The sequence below is a fragment of the Muscardinus avellanarius genome, assembly GCF_963383645.1.
Source record: "Muscardinus avellanarius genome assembly, chromosome: 3".
Taxonomy (NCBI): Eukaryota; Metazoa; Chordata; class Mammalia; order Rodentia; family Gliridae; genus Muscardinus; species Muscardinus avellanarius.
In genome coordinates this window covers 166,248,816-166,274,641 of record NC_137788.1, presented here as the reverse complement: position 1 = coordinate 166,274,641, position 25,826 = coordinate 166,248,816, and the positions used below count along the sequence as shown (strand labels likewise).

General features: G+C 50.2%; 2 protein-coding genes across 3 annotated transcripts in view; both read right to left on the bottom strand.

Annotated features, from left to right (window-relative positions):
* GABRG3 (gamma-aminobutyric acid type A receptor subunit gamma3) overlaps positions 1-6,933 on the bottom strand; it is a gene marked incomplete at both ends in the record, with an annotated part of 582,744 nt that extends 575,811 nt beyond the window's left edge. For both annotated transcript variants that reach the window (XM_080693035.1, XM_080693036.1), the window contains 2 exons: positions 867-1,015; positions 6,881-6,933. In XM_080693035.1, coding sequence (XP_080549161.1) covers positions 867-1,015; positions 6,881-6,933 — 202 coding nt within the window. The remainder of the gene's footprint in view (positions 1-866; positions 1,016-6,880) is intronic.
* A 15,212-nt stretch (positions 6,934-22,145) lies between these two features.
* GABRA5 (gamma-aminobutyric acid type A receptor subunit alpha5) overlaps positions 22,146-25,826 on the bottom strand; it is a gene marked incomplete at both ends in the record, with an annotated part of 64,311 nt that continues 60,630 nt past the window's right edge. Inside the window, one exon of the mRNA XM_080692056.1 lies at positions 22,146-22,448. Within this exon, the coding sequence (XP_080548182.1) occupies positions 22,146-22,448 (303 nt within the window). The remainder of the gene's footprint in view (positions 22,449-25,826) is intronic.

Genomic DNA, 25,826 nt, shown 5'->3' with positions numbered 1-25,826 from the left:
TGGAAGTAAAAATAACTGAAAAAGGAATATTAAACATAACATCTATCTCACAGCCTAGCAATCATACTCCTGGGCATTTATCCCAGAAAATAAAACCTTATACCATCATAAAAGCCTGTATATGAACCAGGCATGGCGGTGCATGACTGAAATCCCAGTATTTGGGAGGCCGAGATAGGAGAGCATAGATCCGATGTCACCCTCAGCAAGATGACGAGGCTGTCGTCAATCTAGACAGACCCTTTTTTTTCAAAATAAAGTAAAGTAAAATAGCCATCTATCTGTAATAGACAAAAACTGGGAATAACCAAGATGTTTCTCAACAGGTAAATCTGTAAACATCTGTACGCGACACCGTGCAGACTGTTCCGCAGTGAAAACAACCAATGTCCTATCCAGGCAACGGCCTGGGTGGAGCTCGGCATCGTGCTGAAGGAGGCGGGGTCAGCTCAAAAGCGAATGATTCCACCTACATAATGTCCTCAGGAGGCCCAAACACAAGCGTGGAGGGTAAATTAGTGCCCGGTAGGAATCTGGGACAGGAAGTGGGCGTGGCCAGAAAGTGGGAGGGGAGGGAGCTTCATGGTCACAAACCAGTGCTGGCCTTCCTTCAGCGGTCATCACACAGGCGCACCTGTGACCACATCTCCCTCTCTCTCTCTCACACACACACACACACACACACACACACACACACACACCCATGCCGATGTCAATCTCTGGGCTTTTAGCATACTACAGTTATGAACTGTGTGGTGACTCCAGGAGACCTCTCTGCACTAACTTTGCAATACTCTTCGAATTTATAATGCCTTAGAAAATATGCATGATGGTACACTTTCTCCACGAATCCAAACAACACTCACTTCCGATGTCGGGCCTCAGCTTCTTATCGTATTCTCTCAGCAGCTTGTTGAGAATGAGAGTCACGTCAGTGTCTTGGGACTTCGGAGCCAGGACCCACTTCTGGTTTAATGATGAATCTTCATATTCCTCCTCCTCGACCTTTCTGGACCTGTAGTCATGACGCAAATACGTATAAGTTGCAGCAATGGCCCCAGGAAGGGCCTCGAATGTGCCCTCCCAAGGATCACTGCAATGAGGAGAAAATCCCCAATGCCCTTACCCCAGCCGTACCTATTACTCTGAAAATTAAAAAATAAAATAAAGCCTGGCATAGTGGTGCACTCCTGTAATCTCAGTAGTTGGGAGGCTGAGACAGGAGAATCACAGTTTCGAGGGCAGCCTCAGCAAATAGTGAGACTCTCATTAAACCTAGGGATACCCTGTTTCTAAGCAAAAACACTAAAAGGGCTGGGGGGTTTGCCCACAGGTAGAATATCCCTGGGTTCTACTCCCAGTAAAATAAATAAATAAATAAATAATAAATAAAATGCAAGCTAGGAAGAATTCAATAGGAAGGATGGAGCCATTATTAAGATGGTATAATGTGAGCCGGGCGTGGTGGCGCATGCCTGTGATCCCAGCATCGGGAGGCTGAGACAGGAGGATCACAGTTCACAAGCAGCCTTAGCTACTTAGTGGGGCCCTTTACAACTCAGTGAGACCCTGTTTCAAAATAAATAAAAATAGGGCTGGGGGTGTAGCTCAGAGGTAGAGTGCCCCTGGGCTCCATCCCCAGTACTGCAAAAAAAAAAAAAAAAAAAAGGTATAATGTTTTATCTAATGTCAGAAGATGGTTCCTGTCCATGTTCAACCACAGACACGGAGCTGGGTAAGTCACTGCCAGGTGGGCCAGCAGGAACCACCTCTCCTCAGATACCCCTGAGGACCCCCAAGGGGAGACACGAGCTGCCCAAAGCCTCCTGGAGTTGATGTGATCATGGTCTACACCCCCGCCAAGACCTCCTGTTAGCTGAGGCAGGAATCTCTTGAGCAGAACAGCAGGAACAGGAGTTGTGCCTGGCTGTGTTCTCTTGGGAACTGGAGTCTGGGGTAGAGGCCGACACGCAGACGCCGTGAGGTGGCCTGCTCTGCTCGGCCAGCACGCATGTCCACAGGGACCGGGGGCAGATATGAGTATGACCCTCGCAGTTCCACATGCCTGCCAACCCCAACCCAGGCCTGTGTCGCACAGCAGGTGAACACAGACATGAAACCCCGGGGGCTGGCTCAGTGGTGAGACGCTCGCCTCGCACTCACAGGCCCAGGGTTCAGCCCCCAGCACTGCCATAAAGGAAAAGCAGTATGTCTTCAGCACTGGAGGGTTGTAATAAGTGGATGTCAGTTAATCCTTGGGTGTCTCTGCACTTGTCTCCTGCTAAGCTCAACGGGAGGGTCCTCCTCTCCCCTGGGTGATGCATGTTGACGGGGGCCCCGGATGGAGAGCAGCCGTGAGGGGACAGCCCACTTCCTCAGTGAGCGAGGCTGGCTCCCAGCACAGCCATTTGGGCCTAGAAAGTGGGAGAGACGCCGGCCTTGAAGCAAAATTGGCTTGCAGAGGGGCTCCATCGGCCCAGCAGGAGAGCTGCTAAGACACACAGCGGTGCCTTCCCACTTGGGCAGCTCCGCACTTGACGACGACACAGAGAGAAAAGACACACAGGAGGGGAGACTGGGTGGAGACGGCCTTGCCCCGGCTGTGGATGAGCTCGCCGCTGTGCAGAGCCCCAGACTGAGGTGAGACTCCAGGCCGTGCCGGGCCATCGGGCTCTACAAGGGCGTGCTCCTGAAGCTATGCGTTAGAGTGGACGAAAGCAGCTACGAGGACACGAAGTTAGTGATAAGTACAAACACAAAGCTCAGCCTTTACTTCAATCTTCAGAATCATGAAGCGTATACATATACACACACATATGCACACATGTGCACATCAGTCACATATCACATACACGAATGTTTTTGGATGCTAACAAGCACAGACTAGAGCAGCGGTCAGTCAGAGTCTAAACGTGGATGAAAACAGTCATCTCTCGTTGGGTGGGAGGGCTCCCCGCAGGTATCAAAGTCAAGTCCCTTCTACCAGATAGCATCCCGTGTGCATTCCACCCGCAGGTACCTCAGCTACCTCAAGATGACCTGCACCTACACTAAGCAAAGACCACACCGAACGCTTCCGCTGTGTTACCCAGGGTATGTGTCGGGACATGACTGACCGGGACAACTCGCCACAAAGCTTTTAATCCACAGTGGTTCAATCTGCGAATGCAAAGCTCAGGGGTATGAGGGCCAAGTGTAACATGTATATGTGATGTTTACGACCTCTCTGAGTTCCTCCAAAACTAATCTTACCTGGGGTGAGTAATGGGACTGAACCCAAAGGCATTCTACCTTCCAGCTACATCCCTATTCCTTCTTATGTTTTTATTTAGAAACAGGGTTTCACTAAGTTGCTGAAAGTCTTGTAAAATTTCAGAGACTGCCCTTGAGTCTGGGATCATCTCGTCTCAGCCTCCCAAGGACTAGGATTATAGGCCTGCACCACCAGGCTGGGCTCCTAATCTAATCTTAAACTCTAATTCCTTTGGCAGAGTTCACAATAAGGATTCCTCATCAAGCCTTCTCTTCTACTACCAACCTCATAAAAATCTACAGGGAGAAGGAGGAGGAGGGATGAAGGGGGGGGCCCCTGCCACCGTGTGTGCGTGTGTATTTATCACATTAAACCTGACTAGGATGTATATTCACAACGCACCAATCACAGTATCTGAAAAATAAACATCAACCTAAACTGGTGACTAACTAGATAAATCAACCACAGAAGCTAGAAAGTGCTGTGGGTTTTCATTCAGATATAAAATTCACTCTCAAGAGGAATCTGTGACATCCGGGACCTGTATCCAATACAGGAAATGCTGCACTGCATTAGTTGTGAGACTGACTTTTTTACAAACAATATTCCAGAATTTTCAATGGTATTCAGATATTTTCTGTTATCAGGAACAGTATCAGGAAAGTTGACTTTTTATCATTTTGCAAAAACCAAACATCCTGGGCTGCCCGGAGCCAAGCACTGCCCACAGAAGCAAGCAGCCATCTCAGAAAAGGAGCCAGGTGTGCAGAAAGCAGGCTCCCCTCCCTGGAGCACAACATCCTCAGGAAAGCCTTGGAGGCAGCGGCAGCCATCCTGGCTCCCCCGCCATCCATCCCTCTTCCCCATCCCTTCTGCCCAATTCTCCGGACCTCCCTCCACTAAGGGGCACAACTGTGATCCCGACTGCTGTCCTCTGGCGCCTAAATGGTCACATGGACAGATGGAGCGCACACAGCACGCACCAACTCCTGTCCCCGTGCACAGCCTCAGCTCTGAGGACTTGGAGGACTTCTGCAGGAGGCAGGAGAGTGAGCCTAATTCTCCCTCTAGCGGCAGTGAGAGGGTTTTCCTGAAGTTGCATAAGCTTCTTCCTGAGTGGCCAGAAGTGGGGGAAGGGGCCCTGGGGCCTCCTCTCGCCCACCCGCAGGAGGCAGAGCTGGGCCCCTCTCATCCGCTCAGCTCATCGGGAGTGCCGGGACTCTAGTGGGGACCTGAGGTGTTTCCCACCCTGTGAATGAGCCAGAGGCGCGCCTTGCTGATGCCAGACCACCGGCCCCACAAGGAAACCCCTGCTTTGAGGAAAACCCAGCCTCAGCTCTGTGGACCCACCGCAGGGCGGATGGAGGAGGACTTCCTCTTTCCCTGCCGTCTAAGCGGGTTCTATATATAATGTTTATGAGCATTCTGGCACTTGGGCTTTGGATGCTAAACAGCCTCCCGGCAATTAGCCTTTTCTTAAATATAAACCTGTGGTGTGTTGGGATTGTCAAACAACCCTCAGACATGATTTTGTGCCTTTTATTTTCCCTTCATCTGGAAAGAGAGAGACAAAGTCCCAAGCATTTTGACACATCAAAAGGAGCTCCTGAGCCTCAGAAAGCATTTTAAGGCTCCCCGAGAGCCAGCGTGACTCTAGTGTGGAATCTGCTCATCCCAGGGTGTAGGGTAGGGAGTCCTCCTACCCAGAGTGGCCGAGCCACCAAGCACAATGGTCAGGCTCTCTTCCAGAGAACCCCAACCAAGAAAGTATTTCAAAATGCAAAACAGCATCCCTCAGAGCTAATAAGAGTTCTGAAAGACGGCCTGGGCATCAGGTTACTTTACATGTCCCATGTCTGTACAACCCAAAGAACGAACGCCCTCTCAGAGGAGAGACCTAAAGCAATAAAATTAGTATAAAACTTGGATTCTTTTCAACTAATAGGCAACTGCAACCTAAAAGGCTGAGGACCTATAGAATACATGACAGTCCGCACAGAGGTCTTTGCCAAGTGGAAGGGTGGAGACTGCCCAGAAATGGTATGTATACCCACTGGGAATCCCTGACACGGGACTGTGGCATGTCCAGACTCTGACATCTGCCCAGGGAGCGCAAAGAACAAGGATAACGGCAACTCTCCTAGAGCGCGGGGTCTGCAGACCTCATGGCCTAGCCTGCCTCTCAGGGCCCGTGGCCTCTTTGGCGTTGGTGACAGTAGGAAGGTGGCCTTTGCAGGTCTCTAGTGCTGGTGCTGTGTCTAGTGCTAAGTGCCCTGAGCAGAGCAGGCTCCAGCACCATGGGCCCCAGGAAGCGCATTGTTTCTACTTTTCCTCAGGGCTCTCTCTCTCTCCGTAGACAGCAAGACACTGGGCTGAAAGTCCCGAGGCGTGCGCTCCTCACTGAGAGCACCTGAGTCACCAGTGAAGTTTGCCTTTTCTGCTCTCAACTCCGCAACAAACAAGTGTTTTTTTTTTTTTTTCGGGGGGGGGGGTCCTTCCTTAGGGTAAGCATTTGTCAAATGCAGGGAGAGTAGGGGACCCCTTCGCCCTGGGTCGGTTTTTAGTGTGTCTTCCTAGCGCCTTGGTATTTGTGAATTTAATGAAATGCAAGGCCTCCTGGGAGCTGCAGGACTTGACCCAGGAGGATGCTCCCTAAACCTCCACCTCCTGGGGCCAGGAAAGGAAACAGGGGGAAACTGGGGGGGGGAGGGGCATGGGGAAACGGGGGGCATGGGGAAATGGGGGGCATGGGGAAACGGGGGGGCATGGGGAAACGGGGGGGGGCATGGGGAAACGGGGGGGGGGGCTGGAGCAGAGGTTTGCTGAGGTTCCCAGGGCAGAAGCCAGGAGCTGCTTCTGTTTTCAAAGCAGAGGGGCCACGCAGCTGAGGGAGCTGCAGAGCCTGGAGTCTGCAGCTGTGTCCACAGCAACAGTGCTTAACCCTTCGGGTCCTGCCTCTCCATCTCCATGAGCCCCGCATCTCTGGGGGGCTTCCACGTTCCCGTGGGGGGGGCTGCCGTGCTGGGAGGGAGGCTAGGGTACCTACGGAGAGGTACCCTCTTACACTACCAGTCAGGAGCCTCCTATTAACAACTTACCTGCTCTGGGAGGTAGGTAGGTGTGTGTGCCCGTGTGGGGAAAGTCTCCAAGGTGGAAAGAGCAGGGATATGCTTGCAGCCTGAGGCCAGCCCTTCAGGGAGGCTTAGTCCCCCGCCCCGACCCCAAACCCCAGCGCCCTGCGCTTGCGCTTGCTCCGGGCCCCTGGGCTATGCTGCTCGGGTAGGAAGACCACTCTGGGTCCTGAAAACTCGTCTAGGGGCGGAAGGATAGAGCCTGCCGGCCGCGTGTGCGGCCCCTGGCCAGCAGGGCCAGCACGGCGGGGGCCAGGAAATGGGCCCCTAAGATCCTGCTTCCTAAACCGCTCTCAAACCCCCAAGTCCTGGAGATCTCCGGGCCCCCGCTCCAGGCTGCGGAGAGGGGAGGGCTGCAGCCCCGACCTGGAGCCCCCGAGGCAGATGGCGGGACAGACCCCTGCCCCGGGCCCCCGCGCGCACCCAGCCCGGGGCGCCCGGACTCGGGCCGACAGCGCCCCCCGCCCAGCCGCTCGGACGACAGGACCCCACTCACCGCGCGTACAAGCCCGAGAACAGGCAGAGCAGGAGCAGCAGCTTCGGGGCCATGGCGCCCCGCCCGCGGGGTCCCGGGCCTGGAGCGCTGCCCGTGGCCACAGCTGGGCGAGTCCTCGGCCGCGGGCAGCACAGGTGTCCTCCTCTGCCGGCCGCGCCCCCCGACGGCCTGTGCGGGGCGCGCGGCTCCCGGGGCCAGAGGAACTGGACCAGGCTCCGCCGCCGCCAGCCGCCGCCGCTGCGCCCTAGGGTGACGGGCAGGCGGCGCGGGATGCTGGACGCCGGATACGGGCGCGGATGCAGGATGCGGGATGCTGGATGGGGATGCAGGATGCGGGATGGAGGATGAGGGACGCGGTGCGGGAGGCGGATGAGCTGAGCCGAGAGCTCCCAGGCCGGGCGGGGCGCAGGCGGCGTCCCTGGCTGCTCCTCCAGCGGGCGAGGCGCCCCGGCGGGGAGGAGTTCCCCAATTACACGCTTGGCAACGCTCAGCCGACTGCAAGGTCTGAATGGACGCGGGCGAGGCCGAGGGGGCGGGCTCGGGGAGGGCGGCGCTCCTGCCAGGAGCCTGGAGACAGCTGCCCTGCCCGGACCGGGGCGGGCGCCTGCCCGGGGTTGCTCAGTGTTCACCAGCCCTCACACCGGTCCTTCTCCTCCACGCCACCTGACCTGCACTAGGTCCCTGCACCTCACTGAGGCACGCCATTGCAGAGGGCAGGGCGGCTTGCGGGAGCCCGCGCCCCAGTCCCCAGTACTACTGAAAGGCTGCCCCTGCAGGGGTGGCACCCTCCCTCCGCAGGCCCCTTTGTGGGGGAGCGAAGCTAAAACAAACCCATCAGCTGTGGGGACCAGAAAGAGGGTTCGAGTCTGGGAGGAGGACGCCAAGCCCAGCAGCAGAGGGTGTCCTGTTCAGTGGGGCCGGGAAGTGCGCTTCCTGGATGGGTCCCTGCCTCCAAAGGCTGGACACCAACCGCACACCATCAGCAGGAGAAGTCCTCCAGGAGTTTGCTTTCTACTCAAGAAATAGTTCTGAGAAAATGTTTGCTATTTCAGCCAGGTGTATGCCTGTAATCCCATTACTTGGAAGACTGAGGCTGGAGGGGGTAGTTGTGAGCCTCAGAGAGTCGTGAGCCGCTCAGGGACTTAGTGAGAGCCTCTTTCAAAACAATAAAAAAAATAATAGGGGCAGAGCTTGGAGGTAGAATGCCCCTGGGTTCAAACCCCAGTACCAACATATTTACAATCTTCAGCTACCCACAGACTCATAGAAGGGTGGGGCGGCTGTTTCCCCAGCAGCCTCAGTGGTTTTCTAAGTTGAGGTTCCCCACTGTGGCCGTGCCTGGAGGGGAGCTGTTGATGGTGATCAAATATTTCTGTTCGATGTTTGTACCTAGAGCTTTCACCATTCCTCCACGCTGCGGAAAATACTCTGCTCTGACCTGGGACCCTGTACCACACAGCTGAGCGCTTTAAAAATTGGTTAGGTCACATCAAAGCCCATTATTCTGTGTAATTAAAATGCACTCATAAAATTGCACTCATGGGTGACTTAATGTCCCTTCACTGCTTGCAGGATTGCAGTCATTCCTCCCCACTTGGGGAGTTGGTTCTAGGACCCCCAGGATATCAGAATCTGAGGATACTCATGCCCCTTACATGTAAAAATGAAGTGTTCTTTGCATATAACCATCTTCCATAAACTTTAAATCATCTCTGAATGCAACATGGGCGTGACACAAATAGTTGTTACATTGTGCCCGTTATGATGGGGCAGGACTGTAATCCTAGTAAACTTGGGAGGCTCAGACAGGAGGATCCCAGGTCGGAGGTCATCCCCAGCCATTTAGTGAGACCTTAGTAACTTAGAGAGACCCTGTTTCAAATTTTTCAAAATTTAAAGGTGTAACTTGGTGGTAAAATGCCCTGGGTCCCAATTTCCAGTTGTCACATTTTATTTTTTAGGGAGGGAATAATATTAAAAAGTTTATACATATCCAGTAGACAAATGACTTTTTTTTTTAAGAAAGAAAGCTTTTTTCATTCAGGAGATGCAGAATCCACAGATATGTCAAGTATCCCTTTTTGTGTGTGCTGATGGGGATTGAATACAGGTCTACCTTTGAGCTATATCCTCAGCCCTTTTTATTTATTTTTATTTTGGAGCAAATTTTGTAAAATCTCCACATATTTTTAAAGTGTGCTATAAAAAAGGTTGCAAGTTAAAAAAAATAAAGCAACAAAACACTACAATTCTGTATGTGTGTGTATATGCATGTATGAGAGAGTGTGTGTATGTGTGTGTGTGTGTGTGTGTGTGTGGGGGGGGGGGGGGGAGAGAGAGAGAGAGAGAGAGAGAGAGAGAGAGAGAGAGAGAGAGAGAGAGCGCACCAGCCTGAGAACTGAAGCCAGGGTTGTTCTTCCTACACCCCAGCCCTACTTAAAAAAAACAAAACAAAACAAAAAACAGGGCCCTGCTAAACTACCCTGCGCTGACCTATAACCTGCCATCCTCCAGTTTCAGCCTCCCAAGTACTGGGACTCCAGGCAGGCGCCAGGATGCCAGGCTTCGTGTTTTGCTGTTTGGCATGGTGATAGGAACCCTGGTAAGAGTCAGCATGGGCTGCTGACCATGTGAGGGTGGCCCAGGGACAGAAAGCACAGTCAGCAGAGAGCAGAGTGGAGATACCAAGACCTCGGCAATGAATGGAAGCCCAAGCCTTGGTGGCGCTGGCTCCTGCACCCTGCTGGGGAGACGGCGTGGCGGGAGCACCTGCACACACCTGATGACTTGGCTGCATCCTCCCTCCGGGCCCAGGAGAAGCCTCTCAGGACTCCGTAGCAGCCTCCCGCCTCCTGCAGGCGCCAGGAGCAAAGCGCCCTCCTGGGCTCCGACCTGAGCCTGTGCATCTGACCTGTGGCTTCTGGGTTTTCTGTTCTGAATACGATCTCTCCTAAAATGATGCTTCCCTTACAGTACGACGCTTTCTACTTTCGCTTTTAAAAGGAAAAGACTTTTCTCTCAACTAAGACACCTTATTATCTATAACTTGTGCGTGCAGGTGCATGACTCTGTGTAGTTTTATTACGTGTGCACCAGAGGTTCGCAAGCGGTAGTGCGTCATCCAGATACACGAGCACATAGAACCTTAATACACAGCAGAGAACATTTCCTCTGCGCTTTCCAGTGGCTGGACCGCCTCAGGGGTGAGGACTGACCCTAGGAGATGACCCTTCTGTCTTCTGCCCCCAAAGGCTGCTTTGACCGGCTCTTGGTCTTGTGCAAATATTCAGGAGGTTCTATTTACGGAGTGTGTAAGATGTGTACCCATATTGATGTATGTAGCAGGAATTTCTTTTCTACACCTAGTAGTTGTGTGAATGTACCACCCAGAATTTATGTGTTTCCATGGTGATGGACATTTGCGTATCAAGAAGAACGCTGAGATAGGACCCATGTACATGTGTTCTGGAGGACCCGTGGCTGGGCCCTTTCCCCTTGGTTATTTGACTACAACAGAGTCTCTAAGTCACAGGGAAGGCCTGTGTTTGCTGATCATAAGTATTCCTAAAGAGATCTCGGAAGCAGCTGCCTCCCGAGTCACCGGCTGGCTGTGTATGCATTCCATAAATAGCTGGTGAAATGTGGACTTGGAGCGCCATTCTGCTACTCTGTTCTGGTTTTAATTTCATCAAACATCCCTCAAATCCTTACCGGCCACTGGAGCCTCTCCCTGTATGAAGTGGCCCTTGGTCTTTGCCCGTCCTGCCAGTGGGGTACACCCATCCTCAGGGATTTCTCTTAGGTCACTGTGTGCTTGGGGGACTGGTCAGCTTTCTGTCACTATAACAAGGACCTGAGATGATTCAACTTAGAAAGAAGGCTGTCTCGGCGAGCGGGTTTGGAGGCTCCAGTCCTGATCTGTGGCTCAGTTGCCTTGGCCTGCGGGGGCGGCACCTCAGTGAGGAGCTTGTGGTGGACAGGGAAGCTCAGCTCACGGGGGTCAGGAAGGAGAGCGGGGGAGAGAGGGAGGGAGAGGCGCCAGCATCTCGCCATGCCCGCCAACACCAGTCCCCCTGACCTAAACCCTTCATGCTCCACGGCTGCCCAGCAGTGCCACCCGGGGGCCAAGCTTTTAACACCACCTTGGGAGGGCATTCCAAACTCCACGGACACCTGGACCTTCTCAGTGTTGCTTAGGAACATCCTCACTCCATGTGCTAGACAAAAGTTCATTCTCCAATAAAGGTCATAAAGGCCGTCTACCGTGTCCCCTTCAAACACTTTAGAACACGATTTCTCTTTTAATTCTAATAAAGTTATGAATTCTTTGATGTAGGAATCAATATTTATTTTTATAAACTAATTGATTTAGCATGGTTTCTTTAAAACACCGTTCTGTTACCAATGAATTTGCATAAATCAGTTCTCTGAATCATGTCTATTTTTATAAGCATTACTAATTGATCTAGTGTGACTTCTTTATAATATTATTCTGTTACCACTGAGTACGCGCACATGAGCGCACCTTTGTCTGGACTCTGTTTTTACTTATTTGTCGACACTTGTATCAATACACTTTTAAAAATCGCTGTAGCCTCCTATAGTTCTTGATATTATTGTTGGTAGTCTGAACTTATTTATATTTTCCTATCCCAGGTATACATTTTCACATAAATTAGCCTGTAAATATTCCCCAATTTTTTTCGTGTGTGTGTGTGTGTGTGTGACTGGAGATTAAACCCAGGAGCATCCTTCCTGAGCTATACCCCCAGAAACAGGGTCTCACTAGGTTGACTCTTACTACTTGCTGAGGCTGTCCTTGAACCTGTAATCCTTCTGTCTAAGCCTCTCAAATACTGGGATTACAGTTATGAGCCCCCATGCCCAGCTTCCCTCAGATTTTTAACTACCCTTCCCAAACTATGCATGAGCTTACAAAGACGTCTGTGAGACTGGCTCTTCAAAGTCGAATTCTCCTGTTGTTTCAGCATCATCTCCAGTAGCAGTCTTTCACGGGGTTAGAGATCCCGTAAAGGACCACACCTGTCATTAGTTATTGTGACCTTTTCCAATCGTGTATGGTGTGGGGGGTGCGTGCATGCACGTGTGTGTGAAGCAGTTCTTTACCTTTCCTGGCCCTCCGTAAGGTCTACAGTTTCAGCAGCCATGAGGTTTTCTTTTGTAGGTGTGCCGCAATCTGGGTATACTACTATTTCCTCATGATCAGTCTGGAGCTAGGTATTTTTGGCAGAATCCTGACATAAGTAATTAATTTGCTTTTTCAGTGTGTTATGTCAGGAAGTCCCCAGTGTTGGTCTGTCCTGTTACAAGTAGCATTGATCGTTTAGTTAAGTTGTGATCTGCCAATTTTCTCTGCTGTAAAGTTGTAATATTTTTTAATTGTTAACTATACTTTGGGGAAATTATTTGCGAATGCTTTACTACTTTAGTTTTAACATGCATTGGTGGTTCTTGCCTGCTGGTTTTAAAATGGTAATTTTCTAACCCTAATGGTCCCTTACATTTATTAGCTGGTTATTACAATGTAATGAGAACCTTTCCTTCTTCCTCTATCATTATTTTCAGAATAAATTCATGGTTTCTTATTTTTGCCAATACCTTTTAATCCAGTACTGGCTTGACTTACTGTTTTTCTCACCTTGGCTAGTGAGCCAAGCAAACCAGGAGGACCAAGCCTTCTGCCCCCAGGAGCCGCGCAGTGCGCCTCCTAGCAGATAAAGGCCACCTGTGCCCTATGACAGAACAAATCAATCATTAACCAGTCTGTGAATGATTAGCACGATGACCAATCATTAATCTCCACGTGTCATAAACTGATTGGATTTTGTATGCTATAAAAGCCAGAACAAAGCTACCTCACTCATTTGCCTTCCAGACTTTGAATAATAAATATGATTCCCCACGCTGGCCTGCCAACTTTTTATCAGGTGATAGTAAAACTGCCAGAGGACTTCAAAACCAATGTTCTGGGCTTGCCAGACAATCTGCAAGGCGTTCCTGAACTCTGGAGCAGAATTACCAGATGAGTCGGACATGGATCACATTCTGATAAGTGCCATCCATGTGGGCATCACCGAAAAGCTCCAGCACGAGAGGAGGGTGGAATGGTGCTAAAATTGCACACAAAGGATTTTACCAGATGGAAAAAACTGACCATAACCACCACATCTATACGATGCTAAAGTGCAGAGACATTCAGCCCATACCCATCTGCTGCTACACGAACCCACTCAACGTGTTATCCACCGGGCCTTGCCGGCAACTCCCGCGGATCCTGGTTGGCTGCACAAGTCGGAGGAGCCAGTAAGGTCTAGGATCAGGGCTACATTCCCACCTACCTGCTGCCCATATTAGCACTTCAGTGGGCATGGACTCCGATACCCAAATATATAAAAGCCGCGCCTCATCACGCCAAATGCAGATGCCTCCTTGTGAAGGACCAGAAGGAGATCTCACTAAAGGACAGTCTTGGTGACCGAGACTCTATGACCACCATCGACATGAGCAAATCTGTTGAGAAATACATGGCGCCGGTCAAATGGCTGGTGGAGAACAGAATGACCACGGATCACGAGAATGAAAAATCCTAACTGAGTCTCAAAGCCAGCTGGGCCAGCAGATCTCAGATCAGGTCGGCCTCAGACAACACCGCCATCACAGTCTCATCTTTGCCCGAACACACGGACGACAAGCTGATCTGCAAGGAGCTCCTTGCCGACATCGCACAGAATCGCAACTGGCCATTTTCTCCTTAAAAAGTGACGGCCGGCCTACGTCGGTGTTCCTGTCCGCTGGTGTCGCCACCAACTCAGGAAGAGGAGGCTGCCCAGCAGCTCTGGGTTGGAACTCAGAACCAACACCGTCCCCTTCGATGGTGTGTGAACTGGACCCACAAAAGCGTTCGTTCAGCCACCGCGTCAGTGGCATGCCCGTTTGGTGCGAGGAAGGCGAGATGGCGTCCAAGGTGGGCGAGCGCCAGGCCGTTCTGGGTGCGCGTGGACAGAATGTAAGTGGTCACTCACACTGACCCAGGCCCAGCAGCAGCGCCAGCAACACACGTGCACTTCCCCAGCACAAACACAGACGACTGCTGGAGGAACAGGGCCGAGACCTGCGGGAAAAGAGGCTGCGGCCGACCTTGGCAATGTCGTCGAACAGGAAGTTCCAGGCTTTTTCAGCAGGGCGGAAGCTGACTGTCAGGAAGTGACGCCGGAATTGGAGGTTCATTCAGCGTCTTCCTTTAAGAGGCCCCGCCCCCACCAGAGGCTATAGGTCCCCCCAAGAGAGCCCACTAATCAGTTGCTGAGCTGCTGCTGAGGAACGTGGGCACCCATGGGAGTCATGGGAGGTGCTCAGGCCTAAAGACTTGGCCCAAAGGGACGGTTGTCGGTGCAAAATGCACAGCAGTGATACACCTGTCATGCGGGGAGTTTGCACGAGTCGTGAATATTTCAGTCGTAGCAAAAAGTCTTGTATGACACCCCATGTCAATAAATGTGAAATTTGCTCTGCTGTATCTCCTTAGAAAACGTCTGATGATATTGATGACGCAGAATTTTAATGAGGAATGTCAAAAGTAGTTCATGGCTTTTGTTGTTCACCTTCCAGGTCGGCCTGAGGAGAGCTTGCTGCATCTAAATGCGGACCCTTCCCCACCCAAACCTCGCCGGCAACAGCAAGGCCACGGACCACACGTCTCGGTGCTGCCGGGTACAGGCCTCTGGGTCCTGGCAAAGCCGGGGTCGCGGTGATCCAGTTACAGGCTGACGGGGTCGCGCACAATCTCGGCATCGGTACCTGGAGCCGCTGGAGCAGGGCGATACCCTCATCTTAAACATAATCATGCAGATGAGGAGTTTCGGGAGAAGGTGGCAGCCTCAGGAAAGCCGTCGTCCAGGCCAAGAGGCTGAGCATAGTGAGATGTCGCCTTGGCTCCCGTGATGCTTCCATTTCTCAATATTCCAGGTGCCAGGCGACCGTGAAGATGGAGTTCAAGCTGCACAGGCAGGCGGGGACTTGAGATCCAGTGCACGCACAAGTCCAACAACCCAGCCTTTTAATCACTCGCACACGCACACGCACACACACACCCCTAAGGGGTGTAATGTGGCCATTCTGTCCGTCTCTTCACCCCTTCACTGTGTAACGATCACCACAAGCGAGCGATAACACGGCCTTCTTCCTCCATGCATACTCTCCCCACCTTCCCCACTCTTGCTCTTGGAGCAACAAAAGCTTTTCTTTTTCTTTCTTTTTTATTTTCTTTTCTTTTTTTTTTTTTGTGTGTGTGTGTGTGTGTTCATGTGGTGCTGGGGATTGAACCCAGGGACATTCTACATTTGAGCTATACGCTTAAGCCTTTTTCTGTTTTGTTGTTGTTGTTGTTGTTGTTGTTGTTTTGTTATTTTTATCTTGAAGTAGAGTCTCACTAAGTTGCTGGGGATGGCCTCCAACCTAGGACCCTCCTGCCTCAGCCTCCCGAGTACTGGGGTTACAGGCGTGCAGCACTGCACTCGGCCACAAAACTTCTGAGCCGCACTCACGTTCTTTTTCCCAGCCCCTGAACATAGAACTTCTCTCTGGTTTCTGTTAATGGAGACTGCTACTTAGGAAACAAGACCTAAGTCTTTGGAATTATCACTGGCTACTTTGAGACTTTCAGAGAAGAGGAGTGGGCTCGTTCCCTGCTGTGATTTAACACTACTAATGAGTGTGTACCGACATCTCCCGGAGATGAGTCTTCACCAGTGCATTTTCCCCAAGTGAAACTCTCTTGTCTCTTCAAGGGTCCGTTCTACACCCAGCTATAACACCAAACTAAACCAAATAACTTTAGAGCATAGCACTTTTTTTACCTTTTTATTTTCTTAAAGAGGAGAGTAAAAAAATATCAAAATAATTCCTGACTGGGTATGGTGCCTGTAATCCCAGTACTTAGGAGGCTAAGAAAAGAGAATCACAGGTTCAAAACCAGCCTCAGTAATTTAGCAAGATTTTTGTCAATCTAGAGAGACCTTGTCTTAAAATACAAAAACATGAGCAAATAAATGCTTCCTCTGAGTTACATGCTCAATAGTTTTAGATTATACCTCTACGAAGGCTGGCTGGAACGTAATTGAGTACCAGAGGAGTACGGTCATGGCTTCATCTAAGGCTGATCATGTGGATTTTGAGTATTTAGAATTGTTTTCTGAGAGGAAATGGGAAAGACCAAAATGTAGCTAGAAAGGTGGATGGTAGATACTGTGCTCAGGTGATTTTGGAAGGCAAAGAGGACTCCACAGGAACTGGAGTAGAGGCCACATGTTTTATACTTTAGTAAAACACTTATCCACATTTTCCACGTCCTAAAACTTTTATGTGAAGCCAAATGTAACAATGCGATGACTGACAAACTGGTGGAGGAAATCTTAAAACAGCAAAATATCCAAACTGCATTCTGGGTATTGATGTTTAAGTTCAGCAAATTGTACACCAAATATCAGGAGTGGAGAGTGAAGACGTCTTAGATTTGCAGGTTGGGCAAAAAGGCCACACTCCTGGGACCTTCCTTCCCTAGCCACACCCACAAGCCTGGGTTGCCGAGTAGTAAATCCATGACAATGAACTTATCTCCTGGTGAGATCACATCAACTCTGAACACCAGCCATGAGCATGAGCGAGCTCTTCAGGGGACATGCTATATCTAACTACAACACTTGTTTTTTTACCTTCTCCTTTCCCTGAGCCTCAAGAGTCAGGGATGACTGTCCACACACCCCTGAGCATGCACGTGGTCTTCTAGACTCTCCGCGCGTGTTGGGGTTTTCACAGTTCCTGTGGTTTGGCTGAGCCCCTGCACACTCCTTTTCAGCCTTGACTGGCCTCTTTCTTGCACTCTGGGCATCATGGCCTGGGGACGCAACAGTGTGGACTTCCTCTTGGTGCTAGTTGCTACTGTTATCAATGAAGTCCTAGAAACAAGACAATTCTGCTGAGTTACAAGTCAGGCCAAATGATGATAAGACCCTGGAGGAGGGCTTTTGGTAGCGTTTGAAATCATACCCTCGTCCTCTGGTGGCCATGAGGCTGCTGATCTGTGGTAATACCACGCCCTGGTGGGGAGGTGGGAGCCTCTCCAAGGAAAATGGCCTCACTCTTGTTATTGGGGTTCAGCAGGTTTTCTTCAGTCAACACTTTTACTTTTTTGTGTGCTTTGGGTTCTATTTCAAGAGTTCTGAAATAACTGCTCTTGACAGTTATTCTGAAATAACTGCTCTTGCCAGGAATTTCATGGATTTTTGATAGGAAGAGGACTGACAAAGAACTTTAATCCACCATTATAGAAGCCTCCTATCTGGGTGGTGAATTTCCACGGCCACTAGAGGGTCACATTGTCACTCAAGCCCACGCAGTTACCACCCTGTGGGATTGTGTCCCCAGTACTGTTAGGCCATCTCTGGTTATACTTATAAAATCTCTGCAATTTTTATTTTATGAACTCTTAAGAAAATATTTTGTTTGTGTAGGGTGCAACCCCTCATTTTCAATCAGTACCTAATGGGGTTTCGAGTCCAGTCCACCCATGTACAGTATTCATCCCTGGAGCCACTATGCTCGCACTAAACACCCAGCATTGGTCTGAGAGGGAGCAGTGGTAGTCACGTGAAGAATACAGAGTTTGTATGCTGGGTCAATGAGATAGCTTCTCAGATTTTCCTTCCTAGAATCTTATATTACAAAATAGAGTGAGTGATCTTTGGTTTTATTTTTCAATTTAACTCAGAAAAGCCAAGTAAACTCACCTTTTTATACTCTTATTTTTCTGAGTTAGCCTTCAGACTTTCACATTACGGAAATTCTGAACCATAAGTATTTTCTGAGGCACAAGTTCCCATAAAGAACCCATGCTTATTTCAAAATAGGCTCCGGAGCATTTGAGTTGTCAAGGACTGTCGCAAATGACAGGGACAAACAGATAATCATGCAAATCTTTGATGAAATGAACCTTTTTGCACAGTTCAAAAAGCAATCCCTTCCATCCACGCAAACCTGGCAAGTAATTGCAGCGATCAGAGCAATTCATATTCAAATACCCAGCACGTCTGCTCATGACAGTGATTGTCCCAGATGTGCTAGCATTGTAAAAGAGATACCTGAACTAATTTTTAAATATTAAAAATACTGTTTTCGTCGAGCAAACTGTGGCATTTCCAATTTTCCAAAGAAAAGATTCTTTTTTGATTTGAAGCTAGTCCTTACAAAGGAGGCCAATGTTGATTAAAGACTCGATGTTATGGGTTCCTTTGAGGTAGCTCCCTTCTGATGCAGCCACCATAATCATTCAAATCGGCGCTCCAGAAGGGACAATCACAAGACATGTCATCAGTCAGTCAGCACCTCTCTCCCTTGGCCCCTCTCTCTCGGATGGAAGGAGGCAGTACTAGTCAGTACTACCCTAACGCAGATCTATTCCGTCAAGACGGGTTCTTTTTTTCCCCCAGTGGTACTGGGGATGAAACTCAGGGGCATTCTACCTCCAAGCAACACCCCTGCCCTATTTTTTATTATTTATTTTGAAACAGGGTCTCATTGAGTTGCAAAGGGGCTCACTACGTAGCTGAGGCTGTCCACAAATCATAATCCTCCTGTCTCAGCCTCCCAAACGCTGGGATTACAAGCGTGTACCACCATGCCTGCCCAAGACAGGTTCTTAAGATCACAGAAACACACAGATTTTACACAAGAAGGGACAGATTTAAGGTCATAATTTCAAAGCAAAAATAAAGATTCTCTAGGACATTTTTTCAGTACTAGGAATTAAACCCAGGGCCTTGTACATGAAGCTACAACTCCAGCCCTTTTTATCTTGATTTTGATTATCTTACTAATTGCCCAGACTGTCATCAAAACTGGGTTCCCCCAGCCTCAGCCTCCCAGGTGTGGCCCATTACACTTGGTGTTAGGGCATCTTCATAGATAATATTCAGTCAGGTCTTAAAGCAAGCTTTTTCACTTTAGGCTGCAAGTCTGCTCTATACCAACAACCTTCCGGAATCAACAGCATAGGCATGTGACCCCAGACACAGAAACCATGAGAACTGGGATGAAGGCCTTTGTTTTCTCCTAATGCATTACATAATTTTGAACCAATGAATTAACCTCTTTGGATTACAGTGTCCCTGTTTGTAAAATAGAGATTTCCCATTTCTGTAACTTTCTCACAACTCATCCCAAGAGAGACAAAATACTTCCTAAGGTCATTAACATGACAAAAAGATCAGATTTGTAACCTTCTTGCCAGTCTTCAACAAAGTGTTTGCTGTGCTATTTTAGAGTTTCTCCAGAAGAATTTGAACTCAGTTATAGTATATAGACACACACTTTTAGACAAACTTTAATAAGGCTTGCCCTAGATAGACCCTTAGATTTCTAAGAAATTGCAGAATTAATTCTTTATTATTATTATTATTATTATTATTATTATTATTATTATTATTATTTGGTGGTACCGGGGTTCCTGGAAGCCCTTTTACCTCCGGGCTACACTCCCAGACCTATATTTTTACATTTTTTTAAAATTTGGAAACAGGGTCTCCTAAGCCAGCGCATGCGGCTGGCTTTGAACCTGCGCGATCCTCCTGTCTCTGCCTCCCAAGCGCGGGGTTTACAAGCGTGCGCCACCACGCCTGGCCTGCAGAATTAATTCTAATGGCAGACTCATTGGAACATTCTCTATTTGTGACAATATCAAAAAGAGACGTGTTTAAATATCCTGGCCCTAAAATGTAGGATGCCATAAAATTCTTTTCAGAATTTTTTTTATTTCTTGCAAACCTGATGACCACTGCTTAGAAGAAGGAATATTTGTTTGCTCAGAGATGGAGGTTTCACAGTGGAGTCTCAGAGCAAAGGGTGTGGTGGCGAGAGAGAGAGAGAGAGAGAGAGAGAGAGAGAGAGAGAGAGAGGTGAGCAAGGGCTCTGCTCTCAGGCCATAGTGGCCAGAAGCAGAGAGAGAGAAGGAGAGAGGGGAGGAAGAGACATATATATAGTCACCCAGGCCACACACCTAGGGACCCCCCTCCTCAGCAATCAAGCATCAAGCCCCATCTCCAACATGGCTGCTCGTCCACGCTTCCTCCAATGTGTCTGCCTTGTGAGGTCTGGGGAACATTCGAAATCCACGGCATACACAGGGTATGTGCACACGTAGCCATTTGGACATCATTTATAGTATCTTTATTTTCCAAACTACAGACAAAACTAAAGTGTAAGAAATATAAGTAAACAGTAAGCACCAACAGGAGGTCACACTGGCCCTGTGGTTGCTTTCATGTTGGTGGTTTCTGTGTTGTGAAACCATGCGTCACTGCTTGTCGTAGGGAATGCTCCCTGCGTCAGCACTTAAGAGCATCCTTTCTGCTCACCCTACTACTTGGGAGGTCCAGATGCCAGTGACGGAGGCGGCAGTGGGATCTTTGTATATTTAAAGAACCAGGCCATGCGGTCAGTTTAGACAGGACTAACTTTGATGTTGTTGGGGGACCATCGTTACTCCCCTTTATGACTGTGAAATTCCACATGGGGCGTGGACAGACCTGTTCCTTGCATACTTGTTATTCGTGCAAACAGGAATAGATGGCCAAATTGCCGGACCTTGTGTGACTGGTCACAGATGGCTAGAGGAAGGTGCAGGGCTATGACCAGGCAGTGTCCGTGCCCCAGCAAACCTTCTGAGAAGCGTATTCGGAGGAAACTCCAGAAGTGGAGCCCTGTGGGGCTCTTCTCCAAGAGGCATGAAAGGAGAGGCCATGTGGCTGCACCTGTGTGTCCTCACTGTGGGGAAATAAGTTTCTCTTCAACCGACTCCACAGAATTAGACTGGGTGAGAGCTACTGAGTAAGAGTTTTATTTCCTCCCCTCACAAGGAATTTCACGAACTTCCTTTATGTCCTTTTAAGAAAACAAGTTCACCAAAATATGAATTTTTTTTTTGGTGGTACTGTGGTTCCTGCAAACCCTTCCACCTCCAGCCTACACTCCCAGACCTATTTTATATTTTTATTTGCGAACAGCGTCTCTTAAGCCAGCACGGCTGGCTTCAAACCTGTGTGATCCTCCCGTCTCCGCCTCCCAAGCACAAGGATCACAAGCGTGCGCCACCATGCCCGGCTTCAAAATATGATTTTTTAAAAAACGATATATGCCCAAGAGATCAGTTCATCTTTTTATTTTTTAATGAACATTGAAGATTCCTATACAAAAGCTGACAAAGCGATAATTCGATCGTGAAATACATACAAGGAAATAAAAGAGAAAATAACTCAGCTACAACTTCTCACCACTGAAGCACCACACGCTAGCGGCAGCGAGAGGCGGTGGGCATCTAGAGACAGCACGGGGGCAGGGCCAAGGATGCCAGCTCACCTGTCTGCCGTCCCAACATCTTTTCTTTCTTGGCCATTGCTCAGTTAGTGGAGGGGTCGAGGTGAGGTGAGTGGAGAATACACGTCTCCCCCTCTCTCTCACACACACATACACACACACACACACACACACACACACACACACACACACTAATAATAATAATAATAATAATAATTTTTAAGCTTAACTGCTCAAAATTTTTCCTTGGGGAAATGTTTTATCTGCTAATCTAAAATCCTATGCATTTCTGTTATTAAATTTATCTACATAAATGTTTGCCTATTCTTTTCTTAATGTCAGATCATGCAGTCCTGTTCTAATTTCAGAACAGTAAGAATTATCAAAGGCAATTAATTGGGGACATAAATGTCCACTGTTTTCTTTTAATGGAAAAAATGTGCTCTCTTGTATTCTTTTTCTCCTGCCATTGTTGGTCAAGTAATAATCACGAGCGTTTTCCTAAAATATTTATCTGCTGGGAAATTTCGTATGAAATGACATCTGGAATATAAAAACATTGTTAGGTACACCTGGAACGGTTAAAAATACACTAATCTCATTTGTAAACTGTCGGTGTTAAGATACTGAGTGTCTGAGTGTCCCTCTTTTGCTTCCCGTTTTTCTAGGAAGTTGTTTGCTTTATTTACCAAGGAGACATCTTCAAAACGTCTGGAGTTACATTTAGAAACATCAAGGCGATATCATGTGTACATATTATTAAACATGCAAAAGTGCTCCTGAAACAGAGTGCCCGAATGCAGAGCGTCCCTCCGAGCTGGCCTCTCCGCGGTACCATTCTGCAGGAAGCGTGGCTTCCGTGGAGTGGGGAGAGGGCGGCTCACTTGGGAGAGGCGGCCCCTTTAATCACCGGCTCCCTGTTCAAATACGTTGCCCAGTAAACTAAGTTGAAAGTGCCGAACAAGACGGGGAACACGATCCGGGACATCTTGTCGATCTTGCTGACGCTGTTGTAAGTCTTTTTGCTCTCAGAGGTCTTGTCTTCGGGCGGTTTGGCGGGAGCTGAGGCTGCGTTTGAGGCCCCCGCTGGGGACTGTTCCTTTGGGATGTTTGGGGGGTGGGTCATCTTCCCAGAGGTGAATGTATTTGTGGACTTGTTCAGTTTGCGTTCTCGTTCCTTTTTCTGAAAAATATAATAAGAACATAAGGACATAGGACATGGCACCAGCAGACAACTGTGAGCTCACTTGGAAGCATACAGGCGGGTCTCTCCCAACAGAGAGATGTCACATAGTGCTGGGAGAGGGCAGGCCCCCCTGGACTTCAACTTCTAGAATCCCAAGGAGCCAGCTTGCGGAAGGTGGAAACTCCGCCGGCACTGCTGATGCCGACGTTTGACGTTTCTCACGAGCCTCCTGTAAACTGCATTAAGACTTCTCTTGCCCCAGAGAGTGGCCACCATTTTTTGCCTTTCTGTGTATTGGCGTGGGTGAATGATGTGTGTGGCTATGAGGCAGCTCTAGAGAACGGCCCAGGGAGAAGGGGATGAAGGAGGCAATTCAAAATCATGTCGCAAGCTGAGCGTGGTGGTGCACACCTGTGATCAGCACTCGGGAGGCTGAGACAGGAGGATGCCAGGTTTAAACCAACCTCAGCAACTCAGCATGGCTGTCAGCAACCTAGAGAGATCCTGTTTCAAAACAAAAACTAAAATAGGGCTGAGGGTATAGTCCAGAGGTAGGATGGCCCCGGGTTCACTCCCCCACTACACACACACAAACACACTCATTACACGAAGGTACTCTCTTTAGGATAGGTGTCTTTTGCTCAGTATGATGCCTTTGAGAACACCCGATAAGCACTATTTCTTTGTATAAATATCACCGTTTGTCTCCTAACGGTGGACACTCAAACTGCTTCTGACCCTAAGGATTCCAGTATTCAGCAGCTGTGAACATTCTTGTATACATTTTTGGACTGCACATATGTTTACATTTTGGGGGATTATGGAATTCTAACCAGGCAAGTAATTTAGGTGTGTCTGTCTGTCTGTCGGTCTGTCTCTCTCTCTCTCACACACACAGCTATGACTACATTTGGAGAAGTACGGATTGGAGCTCCCTGGGTGGAAGAGGCAGCCTCGGTGCAGAGAGCCACTGGCCTGGGCCACTTCCTCCTGTCCAGTGGTCGGCGTGCTGGTCAGGGGAGCAGGACCATTAAGTCCCGGCCGGTCTCCAGAGCTTCCAGCGCTGGCCTCGGCTCTGCATGGCCGTGTCGTCCAGAGGAGGTCCTCTGCTGCCCAACTCCACTAGCTCCCGGCATGTCTCCGGTTCTCCCCTTGAAGATGCCGCTGCACCTGTAACCCTGACCCAGCATTCACCGCTGCGGATCCGATGTGAAGCAAGGCTGCATACAGGTTACGTACCACGCTCCTTCCACTCCTGAGAAGTGCTCAGGTCACCAGAGACCAGCACTGGTCACGCTGCCATCCACTACGCGAGCCCGACAGTGTGATGTGCCTGCTGCAAAGTTGGGGGTTCCGGTGCACAAAGCACGAGGCTCGGGCTGGGTGGCGCTGCAGCCCTGGGAAGCAACACTCCGTCTCGTAGATCAAGTCTGAACAAGGCAAGACTGGAGCTGTGTGGGCTTGGTTAGCCATGCTACCTCACCCTCCCTCCTCTTTCCAGGTCCCCACCCAGATCTGGGTGCTGGCTCAGGGAGACCTGCAGGCAGAGCCATCAGGCGGAACGTGGTGTGTGCTGACAGCGGTTGGGCGTCACCTGCAACGCCTCCCATCCTGACAACCTCTGGATGCCTGCTCCCAAGGCACTCTACGCCAGGCTCAGCCCTCGCCAGCCTGTCGCGGTGCCACCACCCAGAAGGCGGGGGCGCCGATACTGCAGTGACAGGATCCAGGGCTGGGAAGTCGCCTCTCCCCAGACGCCATTCCTGTTCCTTCTCCAGCACACCTCTTCCTTGGCCCCCTCGTCTGTGGGATAAGTCTCAACGTCTGGTCAAGACCTTCGTGGTCTGCAGAAACCTGGGCTCTGCGAAGCTTTACCAGTTCCCCCAAGCCTCCCCTGCAGCCAGATCACTCCTGTTCCCCCTCAGCAGACACGGCCCCATCACATACAGGAGGAACAAGAAGAGCGCCCGAGTCGGCCATCTCTCGCCCACTGTGTGAGGGTGAGCTGGAGGGAGACTCGCCGGATCCTGGTGGCTGGCCTCCGGGACCCCAGAGCGCAGGGCAGTCCGGCCTGAAGGGGGCAGCACTGTCCCCAGAGAGGAGGAGGGGCTGCACACGCTCTCCCTGGGGTACTGGCCTTCCGCTCTTCCAGCTGGACTTTCTCCATCCTCTCTCCAGGGAGTGGCCTGGTCTTTCCATCTTGAACTGGGATTGCATTAGTGGCTGCTCTGATTTTGAGGCTCCAGCTCTTGGACTGCTCCCTGGTCCAGCTCCTCCAGCTCCCCACAGGCAGGCGGCCACTGGAGACCACACTGCCTGGACTTGAGCTGCCTTGACAAGTGATCCTTTGCTAGGCACAATCCTGAGAGTTCTGCTACTCATGTGAACCCTAGTGCAAACTATTACCCAGAGGGGGCGTGAACTTTAGAAACACACTCTGTGCACACGCCCGCCCGAGGCTCCTCCTCGCCAGGGCCCTTCCTCAGCCTTCTCCCTCCTGTCTTCCAAGAAAGGGCAGAGCCGGCCAAGCCTTCCTCCAGCGCGGTGCGCCGGACGTGGACGTGCAGCTTCCGTGAGCGACATCAGCGCAGGGAAGTGGGTGCTGGGCCGGGCGATGAGAAGGTCTGCGGGGCGAGGTCAAGGCTGACGTCTGACCTTTCTCCAGGAGGAAAATGCAGCATCCAGTACAAGAGCAAGTGCTGAGATGGGGCAGCACCGAGTGTCTAACGGAAGCGGGGCCCTGCGCCGGCTGTGACCGCTGCGGCCTCGGGTGGGAGGCTGGCATAGGCTCACGTCTTCCATGGTGCCTTCCGGGCCTCCCTTCATGATGGGCTTTCAAAGCACAGTTAGGGCTTACTTTCAAGTCTGCCCATGACGCTGGCCGCCCCTTCCTCAGGACAAAGGAGGTATTTGTTCTGTGCATGGTACAATGAGCAGCCCGGCATAAGCTGTTTCCTCTTCCGCCGTCCCTGTACGCGAGTCTCGTCTCCCCAAGGAAATGGTTCAGCTCAGAATCCCGTCAACTCTTCTTACCTCAGATGTTCCTTGTATGGGCTGCAGATCACTGTCAAATGCCTGGTGGTTAACTGCTTTGAGCAGAAGAAGACTTTTCACAACAATTTAAGTGAGCGTGTGGTTTAAGCTAGCCCACTCATTTAGTGGGCGGGACGGAGCACGTCTGCCGATAGATGGCTTCCGTGAGGCTGTGCGCCCCTCTGTGGACTGAATGCCACCAACAAGACGACAGGCTGCATGGCGGTGCAGCGAAAACTGGGCAGAGCCAAGAGGGTAACGAAAACTTGGATGAGTCGTCCCCGAAGCGCTAGGAGTTATTTTTGAAATACAATAGTCTTGAATTAAAAATGCAAGCCCAAG